Source organism: Diorhabda sublineata, chromosome 5, assembly GCF_026230105.1.
Source record: "Diorhabda sublineata isolate icDioSubl1.1 chromosome 5, icDioSubl1.1, whole genome shotgun sequence".
Taxonomy (NCBI): Eukaryota; Metazoa; Arthropoda; class Insecta; order Coleoptera; family Chrysomelidae; genus Diorhabda; species Diorhabda sublineata.
The window spans coordinates 14957976-14978519 of record NC_079478.1 but is presented as its reverse complement, the minus strand read 5'-3'; the positions used below and the strand labels follow the sequence as shown (position 1 = coordinate 14978519).

Genomic DNA, 20544 nt, shown 5'->3' with positions numbered 1-20544 from the left:
CTGCTAGGGGTGAGGGGGTGGCTTTTCCAGTAAGTTTAAATAAGCCATAATGCTTGCCCCTTCCAACATAAATTGACGTGTTTTTGGATTTTTTCTAAATACCAGTATTACAAATGTTATTAAAGGTGGATACTTTTATCTGAAAAGCACTGTATACTAAATGAAAATTTTGCTTGTCACTTCTATGGTAAGATTCACAATAACATTGGACTGATTAAATCAATAACTTTTCTTCATCGAATTTCAACATTTCGTACAGACACCAGATACGTTTGTGCTGCAATGGTTCAAAATAAGGGACGTGGGGTAAATCGTTTGAATGGCGCCTACGGTGTCCACACACCAATGTCAGCGTGTGAAAGTACATTTCTAATTAGTGAAAAATTATTTGGGAGAAACTCGATTATATTATATCTCATGAGTTAGAAGCAAAAAATTGTTGTATGAGGTTTGTGCTATTGCTAAAATGGTTCCAACTGAACTACAGAATGTACAGTATACCCAAGTATTGTATATTCTTATTTAGGTATTAAAATAAACTAGGAGACTTAGAAATAAATATTATATTATCTTCAAGGCACCATACATTATGAACAGTATATACAGAGACAACAAGTACACAAATAGAGCTTATTTCTAATATTTTACTTCGTGTTCGATATTCTGGAAAAATTTCAATGAACAATTTATAGCAAATATTCATAATTATTATCCATATACAAAATTATTAGTAATTTTATACTTTCGCGGTCCCCTCGTTTTTTGGTTCTAGAAAATCGGAAAATCATCCGATTTCATTGAATTTTGTTTAAAATCTTAATTTTTACGGCGGATTTACGGAAAAAATTATAGGAATAAAATAAAAGAAAACTTCTATTGATTTCAGGGCTTTAAATGTTCATGAAAGTGAACTCATTCACGTATAATTGTTGATAACTTTTTTCCAAATAATCAAATGAAATTTTCATAATCTACACAAAAAATTATGAAAGTGAAAAAAAAATTATACAAAAATGTTGATTTATCATGTTTTTACAATTAAAAATAATAATAATTTCTCTTAAAATTGCCCTTCTCTCACATATAATAGTTTGTACCTTTTTTATTAAGTAATCATTAAAGATATATGAACAAAAACATTCTTAAAATCACTTATTGTAAGCGGGGGGAGTGTTGTTTGAAAAGCAAATCAAATGTGAACATCGTATCCTAACCAGTTTTTATTTTTTTTATTCCCATATTTTTTTCATAAATCCGCCGTTAAAACGAATATTAAAAAAGTTCACCGAAATCGGATGATTTTTCGATTTTCTAGAGCCAAAAATCGAGGAGAGCGAAAGTATAAAATTACCGAATTATTTCATGTAATAATTTGACAAATTGTTAGTTTAATAGTGTCATGTATTTAAAAGTTTCAGAAAAGAAATTATTATTCAGAATAATGAATAAAAGAAAGGTTCTACTCATAGCATTTGTAGATTTTCTTGAAAAATAGATAATAATCATTAATGATAAATATATACAATTATGTGTGTCTGAAATATAATACATATATCCTAAGTTCACTTTTAAATGTCAGACAAAATAGTAGTCAAACAAATTTTTTACTTATATGTTTATAAACTAAGAATAATCTCAATTATAATTATTTACTGTTTTCAAATGCAATTTGAAGGAAGTAACAGTTTTTTGTGATAATCAACTAACTGTGAAAATAGAGTTTAAAAATAAATTAGTAGATTATTAAATGAATTAGTAATTCGAAATAAATTAAAATGCGAAAATAAAAAATTACAGCTATAAATATAAATAAATCAGAATTATAATTGAAGTCAATGGGCCAAATTAAGTATAAATAGAAATAAGCTATTTTGTACAAACTTCATAGGCGGGGAGCCGATAACACTGAAAGTCGTGTCATAGCGGAATCAAAAACTTTTTATTTAAATAAATAGATCATAAGTATAGCAATAAATTAAGCTCGGAATGCGTGACAAAATGTTTTACCGTCATCGCGGATATATTTTTTAATGTATTCGACTGTAAACCACTTTTTTGCCTGCTAAATGTTCTCCATCATGCCGGAAACTTTTATTTCGTTTAGTTTCATGTCATTTTAAAAAATATCTTGGTATGCACGCTCAAAAGCTGCCGGAAAAATACGGCATACCATCTTGAAGTGCATAAAATATATTAGCATCTACTCCAAAATGTTCGATGTTCAATACATTTATTTTGGAGTAAATGCTTTTTCTCGAATTACCATTGTTACATAATTATTATGATTTCGTATTTTATGTCAATAATAATTATGTTTCTTGTAAAACCAGGACTGGATTAAGCTAGTGGCTTGGGGGGCTACAGCCCCAGGTCCAAGAAGGTCCCATTAATTGGAAAACATTCTGTATTTTGTTATGTGTTGATACCACAAATCTAACATATCGATATTATCTGTTCAATTTTTCCGGGTTTCCGAATTCCTTAAAGGGCCCCGTCATTATTTTAACCCCGGGCCTTATAAATCTTAATCAGGCCCTCTGTAAAACTACTCTTGTTGATTAATGTTTTTTACATACTAATATAGGTTAGTACAGAGTACTGTTCAAGAGGTGAATCGTAAGAGGTGGATTAGTTGCAATTGTTTCTATCATGGAGAATAGACTATATAGTCTGCATGGTCTCTATGTATATATTTATTACTTTTCTCTAGTTCAGATGAGGTTTTCTTTGGGTATTTTAGAAGGTAGAAGCTATTCTGTTCCTTCAGTCTGTTTCACCTTCAAGTGTCGAATGTTTCGTCATTCTGTTTTCTATTTTGGGAAGAAGTGTTGAATCTTTATATTTTTGAATATTATCAACTCATATTGTTTTTATCACGTTATTATACACGAAGAGGCTGATACAAGAATTTTCTTCCACTTGAAAAAATGTTCATCTCATAAAAAAATTCTCATTAAATCTGTAGATACTGACGTTTTAATCATTTGTCTATATAAGTTGTACAGATCTTGCACGAGAATAGGTCCATCACATTTTACGAGATCTTCCGGGCTTCCATGCCTTCACAGGTTCTGATTATACAGCAGCTTTTGTTCACAAAGGAAAAATCAAACCCTTCAACATTTTAATACAGAATGAAGAATACCAAAATATGTTTGAACATTTGACGGATCCGGAAGACATCAATGACGAAGAGAAAACAGATCTTATGCACTTAATACTTACCAACGAAATGTATAATATAGACAAAAATAATATTGATATTGCAGGATTTGAATTATTCTTTAAAATTTTTTGCAAGCACCAATGACAAAGAAGAATTTTACAAAGGTTTTACAAATTTCAATTCTAGCAATAGTCCTCCATGCTGGAAAAATCTGTCACAAAAAGTTGTAAGCACCATATTTATAAATGCAATGTGGCAAAATGCCACGGAGCCAATTTGTATTTTATTTGAACCAAGTGAATGTGGATGGCAACTAAATCAAGAAAATAAGTTGGAACCGTTGTGGTATAAAGGTCCAGCAGCACCTTCAAAAGTTGAAGAAATTCTCAGTGGCCAATTAAATGAAGAAGAAAGTGAAGAATATAGATGAGTTTGAGAATAAACTCCAGTCAATTATTTCAATATTATTCATTGTTTCAGTTATCTAAAATAAAAATTCTCCTATTATTCCTTGAATATATCCTCGATGACGGTTAAACATTTTGTCATTTTTTTAATATTTTTCAAAATTGTTTTGGCAATAGGAATCCACGCATACCTAGCTTAATTTATTCCTATACTTATGTTTTATTTATTTAAATAAAAATTTTTGATTCCGCTATGACGGATGACTAGTGTTACCGGCTCTGGACTATCAGTATCGATTGGAAATTTTTTAAGAGATGTGGCTCTGCATTTAGGCCATCTATCAACTCAATATGTCACAAATTCAATACGTCTAATATGTGGAATGTAGACAGTTAGAGTAGGTCAGTATTTGCATCCCAACTACTATATTGAGATTTCATTTAATTAATAAAATAATTGTTCAGGAATAAAATGATAACAAAATTATATCAGATACATTTGTAATAAGAAGAAAATATCTAAATTCAAAATGTCTCAGCTTCAAACTATTCATAGTAATTGGATTCCCATTCAACGTCCAAACGATGAGGAGATCAAAGGTACGTTTTTTTCAGCCTCGACATTTAAAAATGACGATGTGAAGTTAATACGTCGTATTCTACATATTTATATTAATTGGTAATTGGTAAATAGAAGCGCAGTTACCAAATATGGATTTTGGTTGATTTTCAATTATTATCTATTCTCTGACCCCTAAATATCAATGAGATTTACACTGATACTAACCAATTTATAAATAATAAAATCATCACAGCTCGTAAGGAAGTTAAACCATATTGGACTTAATCCAGTCTGAAAATTTAGCAACGTCACAGAATACTGAATATTTATTTGACAGATCGCAAATTCCGTTAGTAACGGAAATCGCCGATGCTACTCCTCGAAGATGATAAGCACCATCCATTAATATGAAGAAACCAGCGCCACTGTCTCCTATACAGGGTCCTGTTGGAGTATCACCACTCTCTGAAATAAAAATGTGGATGATAGATTAATTGAATTGTCCCTCGAAGGTAGCAGCTGATGAATTCCCGGTCTAATTGCTCTACAAATACAAAATTGATACTTTCCTTGTAAATAATAACCTCGAACAAAGAGTTGCCAAAGTTTTATAATATTCAGACATTCCATTAAAAATTTTTAGAGATTCTATATTTTCAAATAAATCATAAAAAACAATTGGGTTTCTTCTTCGTCATAATTTTTAGACCTGTATTTTTAAATTTAGCACTTTTAGGTTCATGATATCGTCGTCTCCGTGGTTTGACACCTCTAGAAACTATTTATGGTCCACATTTTTATACGTACCAAAATCACATTCGTGAGTGGTGGTATTACTGAGCACTCATCTTTTTTACTTGGAATATGCTTTCGTTTTATTGCTAGCAGCTCTTCTTTCTATAGCGTTTGTTAATAATCTACCATAGATTTCATTTATTCTTTTTACCTTTTATTCATTCTATTTTGACATGCGCTTAAATTCTGTTACTCAGGGCAAGTTGACATATCACTGATGCTTAAGAAATAGTAAGAGTTTTTCTTATCGATACTTGCATATTGAAAAATTTAGTTTTATGGTTGATATCTTCTATTATTTCATCCATTTTGACGAACAAGGTGTTTAAGAGCTCTCTTTTCATTTTTTTCCAATTTCCATTGGTGTTCTAATACTTGAGTTTCCACTACTCTACTTAATATGAAAATGGCATCTATACTTTGCCTTTTCTTTTTTTTCTTGTTGTTATCCTCTGTGAAAAGCTCTGGAGATTTATTGTGTTCCTGATTATACCTAAATTAGCAACTTATCAACCGATCGAATTTTAATGATGACTTACTTGTACAAAAAGTTCGGTCAGAAGTGACATCTTTGAATCCTAAAGGACTTGTCAGACATTCCGATTGAGAAACTATGGGCATATCTGCTCTTTTGGCTCTTAAAACGTGTGTCAAACCGTTGGCTTGGGAGTTTTCATCTTGACCAAATCCTGCTATCACTCCCATTTTGTTGGTTAAAGGATATAAGTCAGTATTACCCTTCCATAAACAGACTGGACTTAATACTTTTGAAAATTGAACACGACGATCTGAAAGAAAAATTTTATACAAAACCATAATTACAAGAAATACAATTTTTTTTCTATGTACCCATGGTAATGATAGCAAGATCTCCGTGAGCAGATTTGGAATTTTCTTTGAAAGCTGGATGTACTTTAACATCGATGGCTCTTCTTGTTATAGCTCCATTATTATTCCAATTTTCTAAACTATTTGTGCCCATTATTAAGAAAATTTGGTCAGTCTTCATTATTTGAATATTATAAAATTGAATACAACGAGCGGCTAAAAAAATAACACACAAATAAATATCCAAACATTCTTCTCTTTCAATACGTCAGATAAATGAATTTCATTACAATTTAAATTTAATCCTTATTATATGGTAGATATCAAGTGTAAAAGGCTTAATATCAAGTCTTAAAATTATGTATTTGTGCAAAAAATATTCAGTTAAATAACTTAATTCACAACTTTTTGTAAAAACTATTTCAATAATGTGACTACTGTACTCGCTGGTGAAGACTATTAAGTACACACTATGCTCTCTTAAATACTAATCCTATTGTATACAAAAGCTATAATTAATAATAATTATGTTATTAGAATCACATCAATATAAAAATAAGGGTAAGTAATTTGATAAGTTAATGGAACTTCAAGTATCTAAAGGACATGAAGAACGCTTCAGTAAGATGTTGGTTCCCGTCAGGGGACGGTCAGTTTACAATCAATTTTAACGAATACAATAGTAGCTAAAAATTTTTCACATTCACATATACACACAATATAAGACAAAAATTAGGTAATCTGAGACGATAGGTTAATGGAGCATAACATAAGAGATATATTGTATGACTCAATATTTGGTCAGATCTTAAATGGTTGCCATCAGGAAGACATAATTCATTGAAAGTATAGTGAACTTTTTAATCAAAATAGAATACTAGAAACAAAATATACATCTATTTTAAGTAACTAATTAGTTTGAAAATAATTTGGGGTGCAGTCATGGAAGTATAAATAAGCACTTGAAACGTAGAGAGAAGCCTAAAGTATGGTTAACTTATGTTAAGATATAACAGTGTTTTAGTCTTGATCAAGTGTTTGTACAGATCACATGTTGACATTTTACGTTCAGTATTCAACTAGGGTATATTAGAAATAGTGCATAATAGTGTATAATATTCTAAAGATGAGTTACTAAAATAATCACTCAATTCTTTGTATGTTGAAATTCAAAGCTCGGGAAAGTTACTGAATAGAATGTTTAATAATTGTGTTATGCTTACAAGAATTGCTATAATACTATAATAATTTTAGTATTATAAACATTGAAGTATCTGACTAATTTTTATCAAAAAGTTTTTATATCTCTTAAAGTTTTTTTTTTAAATTTTGTGAGTTTAACAATTGAAATGCAAACAGACGTGATACATGACAACTGCAATATTGAAAATTGTTAAAATAGTTGGTTATTCAAATTAAAATACAAAAATTAATAATAATCAGATTGTCAATCGTAACTGAGTGTGTCACAACTTTCAATTTTTATTTTTTTATAGTTTTTTGACACAAATCTATAGGCTAGTGGAAGATTTTTCAATATTTTGATTCCACAATCAAGTCCACAAAAATTTTTAATATTACGGAACGACCGTTTTGTTAAATAAATTGGTTACTCCTGCGTTTACAATCGTAACGGTAAATGTAGATATGGCTGCTTCAGAAATTCAAAGAAGATTTGAATAAATCGGCAACCAAACGTTTATTTAAATCCATTGATTATATTCATTACGTTGCGTCCACACTATGTCGATCGACACCATTCGACTTCTTTCGATGGACGGTGTCGAATAAGTGTGGACGTGTCGCCTGATTTTGTCGATCAAAAGCAATTGATTCGAAACTATAAATTCGAAATTATATTGATTAATAGAATCCCTTTAGCATGAATTTAAAAATAGAAATCTATTTGAACCACTATATATTATTTTCAGTGGTTATTTTTCAAAAATAAGTAAAATGGATGAATTTTGGTAGTTGCATTAATATTCGCGTTGGAAGTATTCTACTAAAGGCAGCTTGACATGGTGTAAGGCAAATTGCAAAAAATTGTACGCAATTTTTTCAAAAGTCAACATATTTCATAGATTAATATTGCACGTCGTTTGACACTACTACTCTTACCACTACCACAACTAACAAAAATTCCACGAGTAAATTAAACAAATTCCTAACGTCACATTTTATTTAATATTTTGTGACAGGTTTAAAAATGAAAATAACGAAGCTAAATGAAATGGTCAAGAAAAAGGTGGTCAGTGAACATTTGGTAATAATGATATCTACCGATGCCTCGCTTCTGCAGCCTGATGAACCTCAAGGTTGGTCGTTACGCGACTTCTTCCTAGAATTACAGCATGCACGCAATAATAATAGCATCAAATCGATAATGTTCCAAGTGCGAGATTTTGTATGAAACAATCAGGTGAACTTCATCTGTGCATGCTTTTGATCATATTGCATTGCATTGCACGCTTTATTGCATCATGTAAGGCAGCCTTAATCAATATAATTTTGCAAGTTGTCAGTGTCAAAGAATATTTTGATCGCAACAGGTCGAAAATTAAGATTTTTGTGAATATTTACTGATTGCTAATGGTAAAAAAGCGGATATTCTCTCCCGCAGAGAGTGTGACGCCTTTCTCACTTATTTCTTCTCTTTGCACTCATCCATTTCTTTCTTTTATCCAGTTCACACTTAGTTACTGGAAATATGTGGAATTTACTCTTGCTTTATGCACTCAACAACTATTATAAACCATGTTTCATTCCAATTTCACGTGTTTATTTATATTAAGAGCATTAAATGCCATTACACAGGGTTTATTATTCACAGAATATATTCATAGGTTATCGACTTGTTTGAAATAAATATTTCTTATTGTATACTAGAAATCGATATATGAGAAAGTTTTGCTTTTTATGAACACAATATATATAATAATCTAATCTGATTTCATTATTTAATCAAATATTTGTAAACGCTACCTGTTATTACATGTTTTTCCGAAATCAAATTAGCTGAGCACTTGTAATCATACTTGGATCCTGCATTCATAAATAAAGCCACTAACCAGGGAAACTGTCCAATTTTGCTGTCAGAAGCACCTAAAATTAGAGGCACTACAGCATTATTCGGTAATTGGTCGCCAAGTAATCCGCATTTATATCCATCGTCAGATATGATGTTAGGTGATGTAAACATAAACGCACTGTTCGTAGTAGATTCTGTTGGGTGAGTAAAGATGGCATCGAGAACACTACAAATAAAATGAAAATATTTAAGGCAATATGAGGAGAAATCAATTCTATTTACGAAAATGGAATATCAGTTATTAGTAAGGTAGGTCAAGTAGTACAGATATCTTCTCGAATTCCGGTCATATTTTATTTTCTAGTAATTCATTCGTTTGATTGATATTTTAATTGATCGATGACATAAATAGCACCATAATCAATTCTGTTAGACTGTATTCATTCTCCTGTGAGTATAATACGAACCTTCTCAGATCACGATAAAATAAAATTATGGTAATATTGTTTTTACCCACTTTATTCTAAGTTCTAATTAATTTCTCAATCATAAACAATTTTAATAATAATAAGTATGATTAGTAGATTATCTAATAAATTCATACTACCTGCATAGCACCAAGTTATCTACATTTATAGACACAAAGGAAAAGTTATATACTTGTAATCACACACATCTGCTACATATAGTACCCAGCCATACATACATCTATTATTATAAATAAAGCATATACGAAATGAGAATATTATTGTTAAAGTACAGGGCCCTTCACGACGAGCTGAATCGATATGTATATGGGAAAGTACTGCGACTAGTGGTCTGAAAATTTGCTTGCATGGGTTTTCCTAAATGCACGTACCTGCTAAAATAATTTCAGTTTTCTGAAACTTCCGGTTATATCGGAAGTGGACCCAAGCTTCTTTATTCTAAACAGAATGCTATGGCTTTTGTTAAATTTTTGGAATCTACACGAAATTTCAATATAACTTAATATTAGGCATAGTATGCCTCAAGCCCCCCAATTTTTTTATTATATCACATTTTCGAAATTTTTGGATACATGCAGCCCTCCACTAAAAAAATTAGATTTCTAAGCTTAAGTGAGTCAGGTCTAATATTTTTGGGATATGGACAAATAAAACTAACAGCTTTCAAAATCTGTCAAAAACTTGACAAAAATTTTTATAGGGTGTTCAGAAAATAGTGCCGAATTTCGCTATCTAAAAACTTTGAAAACTCAAATTTTTCGAAGAGCAACCCTCATTTTTCTCTTTACCATTGGATTCCACGCTTTAAATTAAGGGGACTTCGTTTGTGAATCCATATATCTCAAATTAACGGTTTTTGTAGAAACTTGAAAAAACTGAAATCTTCATGGTTTTTACAGATTTTGAAAGCTGTAAGTTTTATTTGTCCATATCCCAAAAATATTAGACCTGACTCACACCCACGGTATAACCGGAAGTTTCAGAGAACTGAAATTATTTTAACTGAAATGAGCATATTGGAAAACCCATGCAAGCAAAGTTTCAGAACACTAGTCGCAGTACTTTCCCATATACATATTGATTCAGCTCGTCGTGAAGGACGCTCTATATCAATTGAATATACCCTTGATCAATTGTGTCAGCTTCTGGTCGTGAATCCTTGGGCGGTGGTACTAGTGTATTTGGCCTTAACTCAGGCAAAGTTTGGTTATATCGCATTGGTTCTGGTGTTGTTAATTTCGGTCGCTCTTTTGGATCCTTTACAGGTATGTCAAGATCAGATTGATCTACCTCTACAGATGGTACTTTGTAGAATCTATTTGGTACTCTAACAAATCTGAAGATTACTGAATGCCAAACGTTAGTTATTCCGGGTGATCCAGGTATTACTAAAATATTATAATGAATAAAATAAAGTTATTATCATACAGTTTAACAAACTGACTTTTTCAATTATCAATATTTGAAACTTTTCGAGTTCGATACTCTCTATTTTATACCGAAAGACATAATTGTTTAGACTTTGAGCAATCCATTATTTAACTTCATACATCATATTTTCACTTTATTTAACTTACTCTGTTAGTGTGTCTGTTTAGAGGAAATGAGTGAATCAAATTAATCGATTTAAGTATCATATAAAAGAAAATGTTCGATATTGAATTTTTATCATCCTTTATTAATATTTTTAATCAAATAAATAATATTATTAGCAACAAGATTATGAATGAATAATAATTTTGGTAATGGGTTAGTGTCGTTGATTGTTCAAATCTCGAACAGTCAGTTATTAGGTGTTTTACAGTGAATTGTGTCTTAGATAAGTCAAAGTTTGGGAATTTATTCATGATTGAGTAACTGTGAATAAACTTAATATGATAATATTCGTAACCAAATCTATTAAACTTTGAGTGATTTTTCACTGATTGATTTCCAGTTTTACATCGCGTAGTTTCGAATGTGATATTTGCCACAATTTTTTTACTTCGAATTAAGTAGTTTCATTAATAACTGTTTGTCGTGCATTGTGGTCAGCTTCTTCGTTTCTTCACAGACTAGTGTCAAAAGGAACCCAAAGTATTGTTATTCATATATCGAATTTATGATAACTCAGGTTTGATTTTAAATTAACTTGATATGCGCCTTTATACAAATGAGATTCAAATCTAAAATAGCTTAAATATATCAATTGTTGTGAATGCAGCTTACAATCCCGTGGTTGGTAGATCGAATCTCATTAGAGATGTGAATAGAAAATCCTTTTTTTTTAATAAAGCTTGTAAATCTTCAGTATCAAACTATTTTCATTCTTATATAAAAGACTTTATCATAAACTTACAATTACTTTCCAATTATTTGCAGAAAAATCCACTATTAAATGAAGTTAAAATTCATTATCATGGATAATAAGTAAACTAATATCATAATACCATGAAGTGCAAGATCGGTAAGTTCGAAAGCAGCGGGATGAAATTTAAAACTCCCATACTTTATGGTTTTACTATTTTTAGGTTTACTTTAACTATAGTTTCTGATTCATATGAAAAGTCAGTTACATAACATACATTAAACTTATTTCACCCACTCCAATATCCAATTGGGAGAGCTGACTGAGAAAATAGCTGAGCCACGACCAGCATAGAAGATACGAAGAATCTGGTTATGAAGATTGTAAGGATGAGAAGGGTCTGCTTCATCAAAGAAGTATCTCTCGGGTTGGTTTTTGTCATAAAGAGTTGGCTAGATACGTCCATCTAGAGTAAAAAGTAATTTGCTTGGCACTGCTCTTAAGAAAAGAAAATATTTAGATTAAACCCGAAAAAAAGGAAGTGACAAAGCAGACTGACGACTCCATTGAATGAGAATGAGGTTGTTCTGTATTCTTCTGCATATTTCATGAATAGATACTACTGACAATTTATAAATATTGAGACCAAATATATAATTTTATCAAAACATACGAATTGTAAAGCTTCGATATATGAAAATATTTACAAAATATTGAATTTTGTTGTGCTAATCAATGGTAATAAACGTATCGTCAAAAAATTCCTCCTGGGTACTATTTAGCATATTTAGATGAAATGAGGTATGTCACTATTTAAAAACCATTATTTAATAAACCAATGAAATAATATTTTATCAAGACTATAAGACCTAAGCTTGAGCTTAATGTTGTTCAATTAACAAGGAACTTAACTGAAGGTTAAGAAAACGATTTATGGAATTAATTGACCAGCATCGATGTGGTTAGTCTTAGTATGCTATATTTAAGTATTCAAGTTTTTATGATAAGTCAAAATTATTTTCCCGTTTTTTTATAAACAACCAGCGGTGAAATGTGGTAGTTAATTGATATGTAGAACTTTATTCCGTTATAATGTAGAAATTTATTGCTTCCGGACGTAACTATTTTTTATCATGTCAAAAGTTTTGCGAAAAATGTACAGAGCATTTAATACACATTTTACGATTACAAACAAGAAAGAAATACAAGCAGTGATGAATTATGGTATAAATTATCAAACGAAGAAAATCGGGGAAATGCTATTATGTTAGAAATGATTATAGTATTAGTAACATATAAACGGGAGTAAAATATGACGTTAACCAATCTTTTTAATAGTATTTGCCCAATTTTTAGATAGAAAGAATGACAAAAATTCTCCTATATTTTTGTAATTTGTAGGTTTTGTGTTTTCTCTCATAATTTATGTCAATAAAAACTTCATAAAAATCCTCAGGTACTAGTTCTATTTCTTTTTAAAAATCTCATACAACTTTTTTTTGTAGTTACAGTCATCTTGACTTCAATATCACGTCACTTATCTAGATTTCGTCTATTTACTATTAATTTAGGACATTTTATTATCTTATCTATTTTCAGGAAGTTCAATCATTATATCGTCCTTTCCCTTCCAATATAGCACTTCTCGTACCTAATGTATGGCTTCAAATATTTATTACAGAAAATCAGAGATTTAACAGAGGATAACCTCGAATTGAACTTATCTAGCTTCTTCAGCGTATATTTTCCAGGCTCATAACATGGTATGGCTATCTGTCATAATTTACGCTAGCTCTGGATATGGATCTAGGTACTCATAAAAGTAACAAATCAATAATCAGCTTTTTTCCGTACTCAACTTATATTCTGTCTCTTCTTAACGGTAACACGAAATTAGAACCTCGGGTATAAAATTGTCATGAATCATTATATAGTTCCAAAAAGAATAATCTGATATTATATATTGATATGAGGTTACTTTTATATGAACGTTATTCATATCATTTACAGTTGCTCTCCTCAAGATACACTGCATATGTTTATCCAATACTCAAATTCGTTTGAAACTTCAGCTAACGTATCTTGAGTGATGGATTCGATGTCTGCCCTATTACGGTCCAACCAATGCTGGATAAGGAGGGATATTAACAGTGTTTCAAGTCTTCATTGGGTACACAGGAACACTCTACAGAGACAGCTTGTATCACTAAATTGCTTATACCATCTTCATCTGCTCTGGGCTCCAGGAGGATCAACAACATATTAGGTTCGGAATTCACGCTGTACGGATATCACACATTGGCATCTAATAAAGCCTATAACATAAAACGCTTTGTGTTTTTCAGGCGCCATTTTTGACAATTACTGAGCTGGGTGTCAACAGAAGCGCGCTATAGCTATCTAATGAAAATCACGTGAAACTTCGAGCTTACTCTTTAATTATTATTTAATAAATAATGTTGGAAGGGGAAGGATGTAAACATCAGTATACGTCTTCATTGGACATAAGGGGGCTGCATCTAGCCAAGCATATAACATAAAACGCTTTGAAAACTACTGCGATCTAAGGAAAACCACAGTCTTTTTCATACACCCCGTACATTTTTCATCAAAATGAGTATGGAATAATGTGTATAAATTTTTATTCTGAATTGAGGATTATTATTTGGTCATTAAAAAAAAATCCGGATACCGTGGATAAATGTGTACATTTAAAGTAAACAGAAATATTTATGTTCAATTAAAAGTGAATTTAATATTGTTTCTTATGTTTCTTGACAAGTTTTATAAATAGATATTGAGATATGGTTCGTGATAATTCCATCAACCTATTGTCATTACACATTAAACAACATGAGCTGTCGTATTAATGCAGGTAGTAAAACGGTTTCTAAATTGTTTCTTAAAACTTACCGGGCTCTCCAGGTCCCATACAGTACACTCGATTATTATAGGCAATCCTTGTAATTTTCGGTATTAGGTTCGTGAAAGGAAAGTAAATATTGTAAATAACATTTTTCACATAATTATTTAGTTCAGCAAGTTCTGTTACCAGCTCTAGTCTCAATTTCTAAAATGTCAAACACAATTTTTCTAAAATTTTGATGTGAACATGTGGTTTTAGAAACTACAAAAATATTTTTAAAGTACAAATGGATAATGAAATGAAGAAGATTCTAAGTGATGCGGATATAAAAATTTAAGATATATGAATAAAAATTCACAGAATGAAATAAATAATTAACAGAAAATATATCAAAAAATGTTTATGAATTACTACTGAATACGCAAAATGTACGAAAATGAGATGATGTAGAATCTAGAATATGCTGTGTAATAGGAGAAATTACTAAAATCATGAACTAATGGATAGTTTTGATTTTCTTAATATGTAACGTAAAGTAAGTTTCCATTTTTCAAAAGCTGTGCTAATTTAGCAGCGCTTGATAAACCAAGAAATTTTTGTACTTTTTGTTGTTTCGAATATTTTCTGTATAAATACAATCTTTTGAGACTTGGCATTGAGCTATTCACATTCGTCACTCAATATATATCATATAATTAGTTTTTAGTAAACAAGAAACAAAATATTTTTTCACATTGCATGAGCACGCACAGTTTACTTTTATAACCCACCTTGAAGGTACTCATCCACTCGAGGTACTTTGGCTTGATGCTTAACAAAAATGAATAGCGAAGCAGACTGATCATTTTTATAAAGAATGTGCAATTGAGTTGTATGTGATTACATACTTATTAATACTTATTACCTAATATTATAATTTTGATCGGAGATTAATTTCGAGTAATGAACTAAGAATTCAGAGTAATATTTGTCATTCTACCCCTATGAAAATAGTCAATGTAGATTATACTACATGTACCTCAAAATATTCGTTGAAATATGAGATCTGAGCTACTCTGTAAGCTCAATATAGCCCTCCAAAAATTAAACATTGTTTCACAAAAAAGGAATCATAAGGTTTGTTCAATTTTTGCGGGGATACTCAGCTTTTGAGTAAAATTATAGATTATTATAGTAGCAATAAATAATAGTTTTCGAGTTTAGCAAAGAATTAAATTTTCATGGTGGTTTTGTGCTGCAAAGTTACCACATATGTATAAACTGCAAACTTGGTTTTACGATATTTAGTGGTCATAAAACAAATTAAGAAATCAAATTTATCCGTCAAGATTTCTCATTTTTTTTTATTTTCTTATTTCTTATTCTCTCGTCTGGTTTTAGAGTCCATTCATTATTACAATAGGACTTACCAAATGTTCGTATTGTCCTTTGAATGATGCGTTTACACTGAATTCCATATATGTAGCATTATCATAGGGCAAAACGGCTTCTCCGTATATATTTCCTTGTGTATCTTTATAATATTGGAATACGTTGGGACAAGGATTTTGAGGAACCCTTACACATAATACTGTTGATATAAGTACTGTGAATAATGACCATTTATATTCCATCTTGAGGTTAATCTGAAAAATTAATTCAAGCTATGATTCTAATTAAGGATTTTATTTGTATAGATCCAAAACAAAATTAATAGAATCAAACGCACACTTAAAATTGGTTTAAGTTGAGAAAATGTCTTCCCAATTTTGTTTGACTAAGTTCCAAAATCATTATATGAGCCAGTTTTGTTCTTGACTTCAAAATTATGGATATCAGGCTCTGGAAATTTCTGATGTAGTTTTTTTTAACCCAATTCACTTTGCCCAATTGATTTTTTCATTCTCTTAATAAATAAGATTTATCGGGATCATTAGAATAGGTACTTGTTGCTATCAAACAATTAGGAACTTTATTCGAGGCTTTTTATCATGTAAACTGTACCCTTGGTTGTTCTGATACAAAATAATCTTTTTCTCAAATTTCAAATGCGATCGTTCCATTTTAAATTTTCATCAAATCGAAACAATGCTTCAGAGTAATATTCGTCATTTGACCCTGTTGAAGATAATCAATGTAGATTATACTACGTTCATTCCCAAAAAGTTCACAATGACTTTATTGATTGACAAATCCATCTCTTTTGATGCAGACTAACCCTGAGAAATGCACTGCTTAAGCACGGTGGTCAACAACTTACCCAACAACTAACTAAACTGATTAGAAATATTTTTACATACCACCAAAAATGCAATATTTTAGAGGCATAAGCCTACTGAGTACAACATTAAAACTAACAACAATAACAAATAAAATAAATAGTATTATATCCCTGTCGGATGAACAGCAACGATTTAGAACGGGAAGATCATGCATTGTTGCAGTGTTTGTTATAAAACAGATTGCAGAGAAGTCGATCGAATACAACAAACCAGCCTACATGTGTTTCATAGATCTGAAAAGCATTTGATCGGGTTCAATTAGAGGATGTTGTACAATTACTCTACGACAGACAAGTACTCCATACCTTAATCAAAATCATAGAGAATCTATACAGCGCGAACAAAATCCAGGCCAAGATCGACGGAGAGCTCACTGAACCAATCTCTGTGGAAAGAGGAATTCGACAGTCCATCCCTTTTCAACATATTATGGATGAAATTATAAAGTAAGTAAGCAGATTGAATGGATACAAAATGGGTGACCGCAATATTACAATCCTGTGCTATGCTGACGATGCTGTGCTGTTTGCTGAAATCGAAGAAGACCTCCAAACGCTTTGATTCCACAGCAAAATCTCTAAATATGATGGTTTCTGCCTTCAAAACAAAAAGCCTGTCAACATCAAAAATATCTCTTAGATGCAAGCTGGTCGTAGACGACAAAATAATCCAGCAAGAAATGAAATTCAAATATCTGGGAATAGAACTATCCGGATATGGTGATATTGAGACAGAGGTAAAGCAGCAAACAATAAAAGCAGCAAGAGCAGCCGGATATCTGAACGACACTATATGGAAGAACAAATACATAAGTATTGAGGCAAAGTCAAAACCTACAAAACTGTAATCAGACACATAATGACATAGACAGCAGAAATTCGGCCTGATACAGCAAAAACAAAAAGGTTCCTGGAAACAAGCGAAATGAAAGTCCTACGAAAAATTACTGGAAGAATGCTCCTAGACAGGGAACGTAGCGACGACATAAGGCAAAAATACAGAATGAAAAATATCAACGAATGGCTATTGAGCAGAAAGCGCGAATGGGACGAACACATAAGTAGAATGAGCGAAGAAAGAATGGTAAAGATAGCGAAATGCTTTGATCCGTCGATTAGTATTTCCAATCGCGTTTGATGTATAATGTATACAAGATGTTGCAATTCAGAGTAATGACGTGATCGTTGAATCTATTGAATAACAATAATGTTAATTTCTGAAAAGCCTCCGCGATCCTCCGATATTTCTAGTGTTTAAATTTCTTTTTAACACATTTTTATGAGTCTAGCTGAATGTTTGTACGTTTATACCTGACTTCTTAGTCTCGTTTTTTCCTACTTTGAGCAATCAGATTTAATTCAAACTTCGTAAACTTGACAAGGATTGACGAAAATGCAATAATTCGATCACAATATCTGATTATCTGATATATATATATATATATATATATATATATATATATATATATATATATATATATATATATATATATCTTTATATTCGCCAGTATTCATAAATTGCTTTCTATATCCTCTCCCGCAAATCTCGGTACTAACTCTAAATATATGGACCTCCCTTTGAGGTCGCTAAACAGACCACTCGAGCCGTTCGGACTTTCTCCTTTTATAGAAAATTCTTTTGTTGTGTTCGTAAGTCTAGTGAAGTCTGCATAGTTGCAGCTTCAGAGTTTACTACACGCGTTTACTAGGGGTCAAATAATCGAAAATAATCAATTAATCGAAAAATATCGATTAATCGGAAAATATAAAAATATCGATTAATCGGAAAATATAAAAATATCGATTAATCTAAAAAATAGAATATTCGGAAATAATCGGTAAATCGAAAATAATCGATTTTGGTACAGTTTAATTGAATTTATAAGAGAGTTTTTAAGTGGCTTTATTACAAAGTAAAAGACTGAAATAGTTATTTGTATGCTTAGGTCGCAAAATACCTTTGCCGAGACCGCTTGCGACCGAGGCAAGATAATCTTGAGGTCGTTAAAAAGTTTCGCGGCTATGGCATACACACTATTTTTCATACAATCGTTAAAATAATCAAATAATATAATAATCAATTTAACGATTGAAAAATTTATTTCCTAAATAATTATTTCAACATAATTCAATATCAGAATCTTACTTCCAAATATCTTTTGTAGGTTCTTTATTTGGTTTGTTTTTATTGGCAATTAAACCATAATGTCTTCTGTATGTTCCTAGTGGTATACTTGTTCTTTATCTTGTTTTTTGTAGGAATCAAACCACAATCGTTCTTTTGAAGTTTTATTTCCGATTTTCGAATAATCGAAAATTGATTATTTTCGATTATTCGAAAATGTCAAAAAGTTTAGTTTATTTGGAGGTATTGAAATTTTGATTATAAATTAAGTAAGCAAGCTAGAAAGTTCCAATACATATGTATAAAAATTACCTTCCTTGTTAAGGGTAAAGAAATATATGAAGACTTTTGTTATTAAAAAATCATGATCATAAGCAATATAGATCCGATGGAACTGTGTAATAAAAATAAACATTTTTGTTGCTATTGTGTATACAGGGTGCTCCGGAACTTGATACAAAAAATTCGGGAGTGAATAGATGACGTGAAAATAATGCTGCGATGAAAAAAAATTCTCATACGATTATTAGATGAATAATAATTATTTCTATTAAGTTTTTCCTCATGCCATTAATTTCATCTTCGATAGTATGTAGTACACATGTTGTTTTATTTAGTTCTACAAGAAATGTTTAATTGTGTTTTAATAATAATAAGTAATTTTCGACAGAATGTCTCTTTATGGCGAATGGTATTCTTGGCACGTACAACAATCTAAAAATCTATATATCTCCTAAACCATAAATTTTATCGAATTAAACAACAAGTACTTTTTTGTTGGAATATCGATTGTAATAATTATTTTTGCTATCTTTAGATGGTACAGGTTGTCCCTGTAAAAGTTGCGGATTGCTTATCATGATATATGAGCCGCCTTTGGCCTTCAGATAGTAGTCTAGAATTATTTATTTCGTCAATCAAACTACGTACATACGTAATCATCCATTAAAAGTTAATAGAATTTTTTTTAATGTCACAGCATATTTTCACGTAATCTACTAACTCCCGAATTTTTTGTATCAAGTCTTGGGACAATCTGAAGTTTATACTGTATTCGTTTTCTTTAAATAATTGATTTCCATTTTATTCGAGTATTTACAGTTTGAACAATAATAACTATGGTATTAGAAAAGTATTTTTGTTTCACTTACACTTTTTCTTGACATTTACGTACCTAATAAAAACAATAATATTTATGTTATCTTTGAATAAATGTTGTTTGTTATACCGTTCACTATTCTAATCGCGTACAACCGTTCATCTATTAATAACTATGGAGACCACGTAAGAAACCTTTAACCTCTACCGACTTCTCGATGTTCATGAAATTCGTACACTAGTCTGAATAGTCATAGACGGATCGAGGAACAGTTAACACTGGACTACCCAACTGAACTGAGGAGATGCTTTGGTATAGTAATTAAACAAATCAGGTTTTTCCGTTTTGCTGTAATACGAGAGATGGTTTATGAATTTATTGATTCTACCATTTCTTAAATGTTTTCTTAGAATAATGATTATAGGAGATAATCTCCATTGTATAGATACAACTTTACTAATGGCTACTTATTTATATAAGAGAGTATCATATTTTTCATATATTTGTTAATAATATTGGAAATTACTGAACGGTTTTCCCTAATTAATAATTTTCACTTCATTTGATATTTTTCATTATAAACAGTGAGCACAGTAGCCTGGTACTACTTTACACGTAACATATAGTTCA

The 20544-nt window shown here is 30.7% G+C and overlaps 1 protein-coding gene across 2 annotated transcripts; it reads right to left on the bottom strand.

Annotated features, from left to right (window-relative positions):
• Positions 1–548: 548 nt before the first annotated feature.
• Positions 549–20194, bottom strand: LOC130444267 (serine protease gd-like). Of its 2 annotated transcripts, none has more exons than XM_056779336.1 (8): positions 19967–20194; positions 15840–16055; positions 14478–14634; positions 10401–10665; positions 8744–9015; positions 5780–5974; positions 5470–5718; positions 549–4600 (listed from the first exon to the last, which is right to left on the bottom strand). In XM_056779336.1, the coding sequence occupies exons 1-8, from the start codon at positions 19979–19981 to the stop codon at positions 4401–4403; spliced, it is 1569 nt and encodes a 522-aa protein (XP_056635314.1). In that variant the 5' UTR covers positions 19982–20194; the 3' UTR covers positions 549–4400. The 2 variants fall into 2 exon arrangements, with proteins under 2 accessions (XP_056635314.1, XP_056635315.1); XM_056779337.1 differs by having other exon boundaries at positions 19990–20164.
• Positions 20195–20544: the final 350 nt, after the last annotated feature.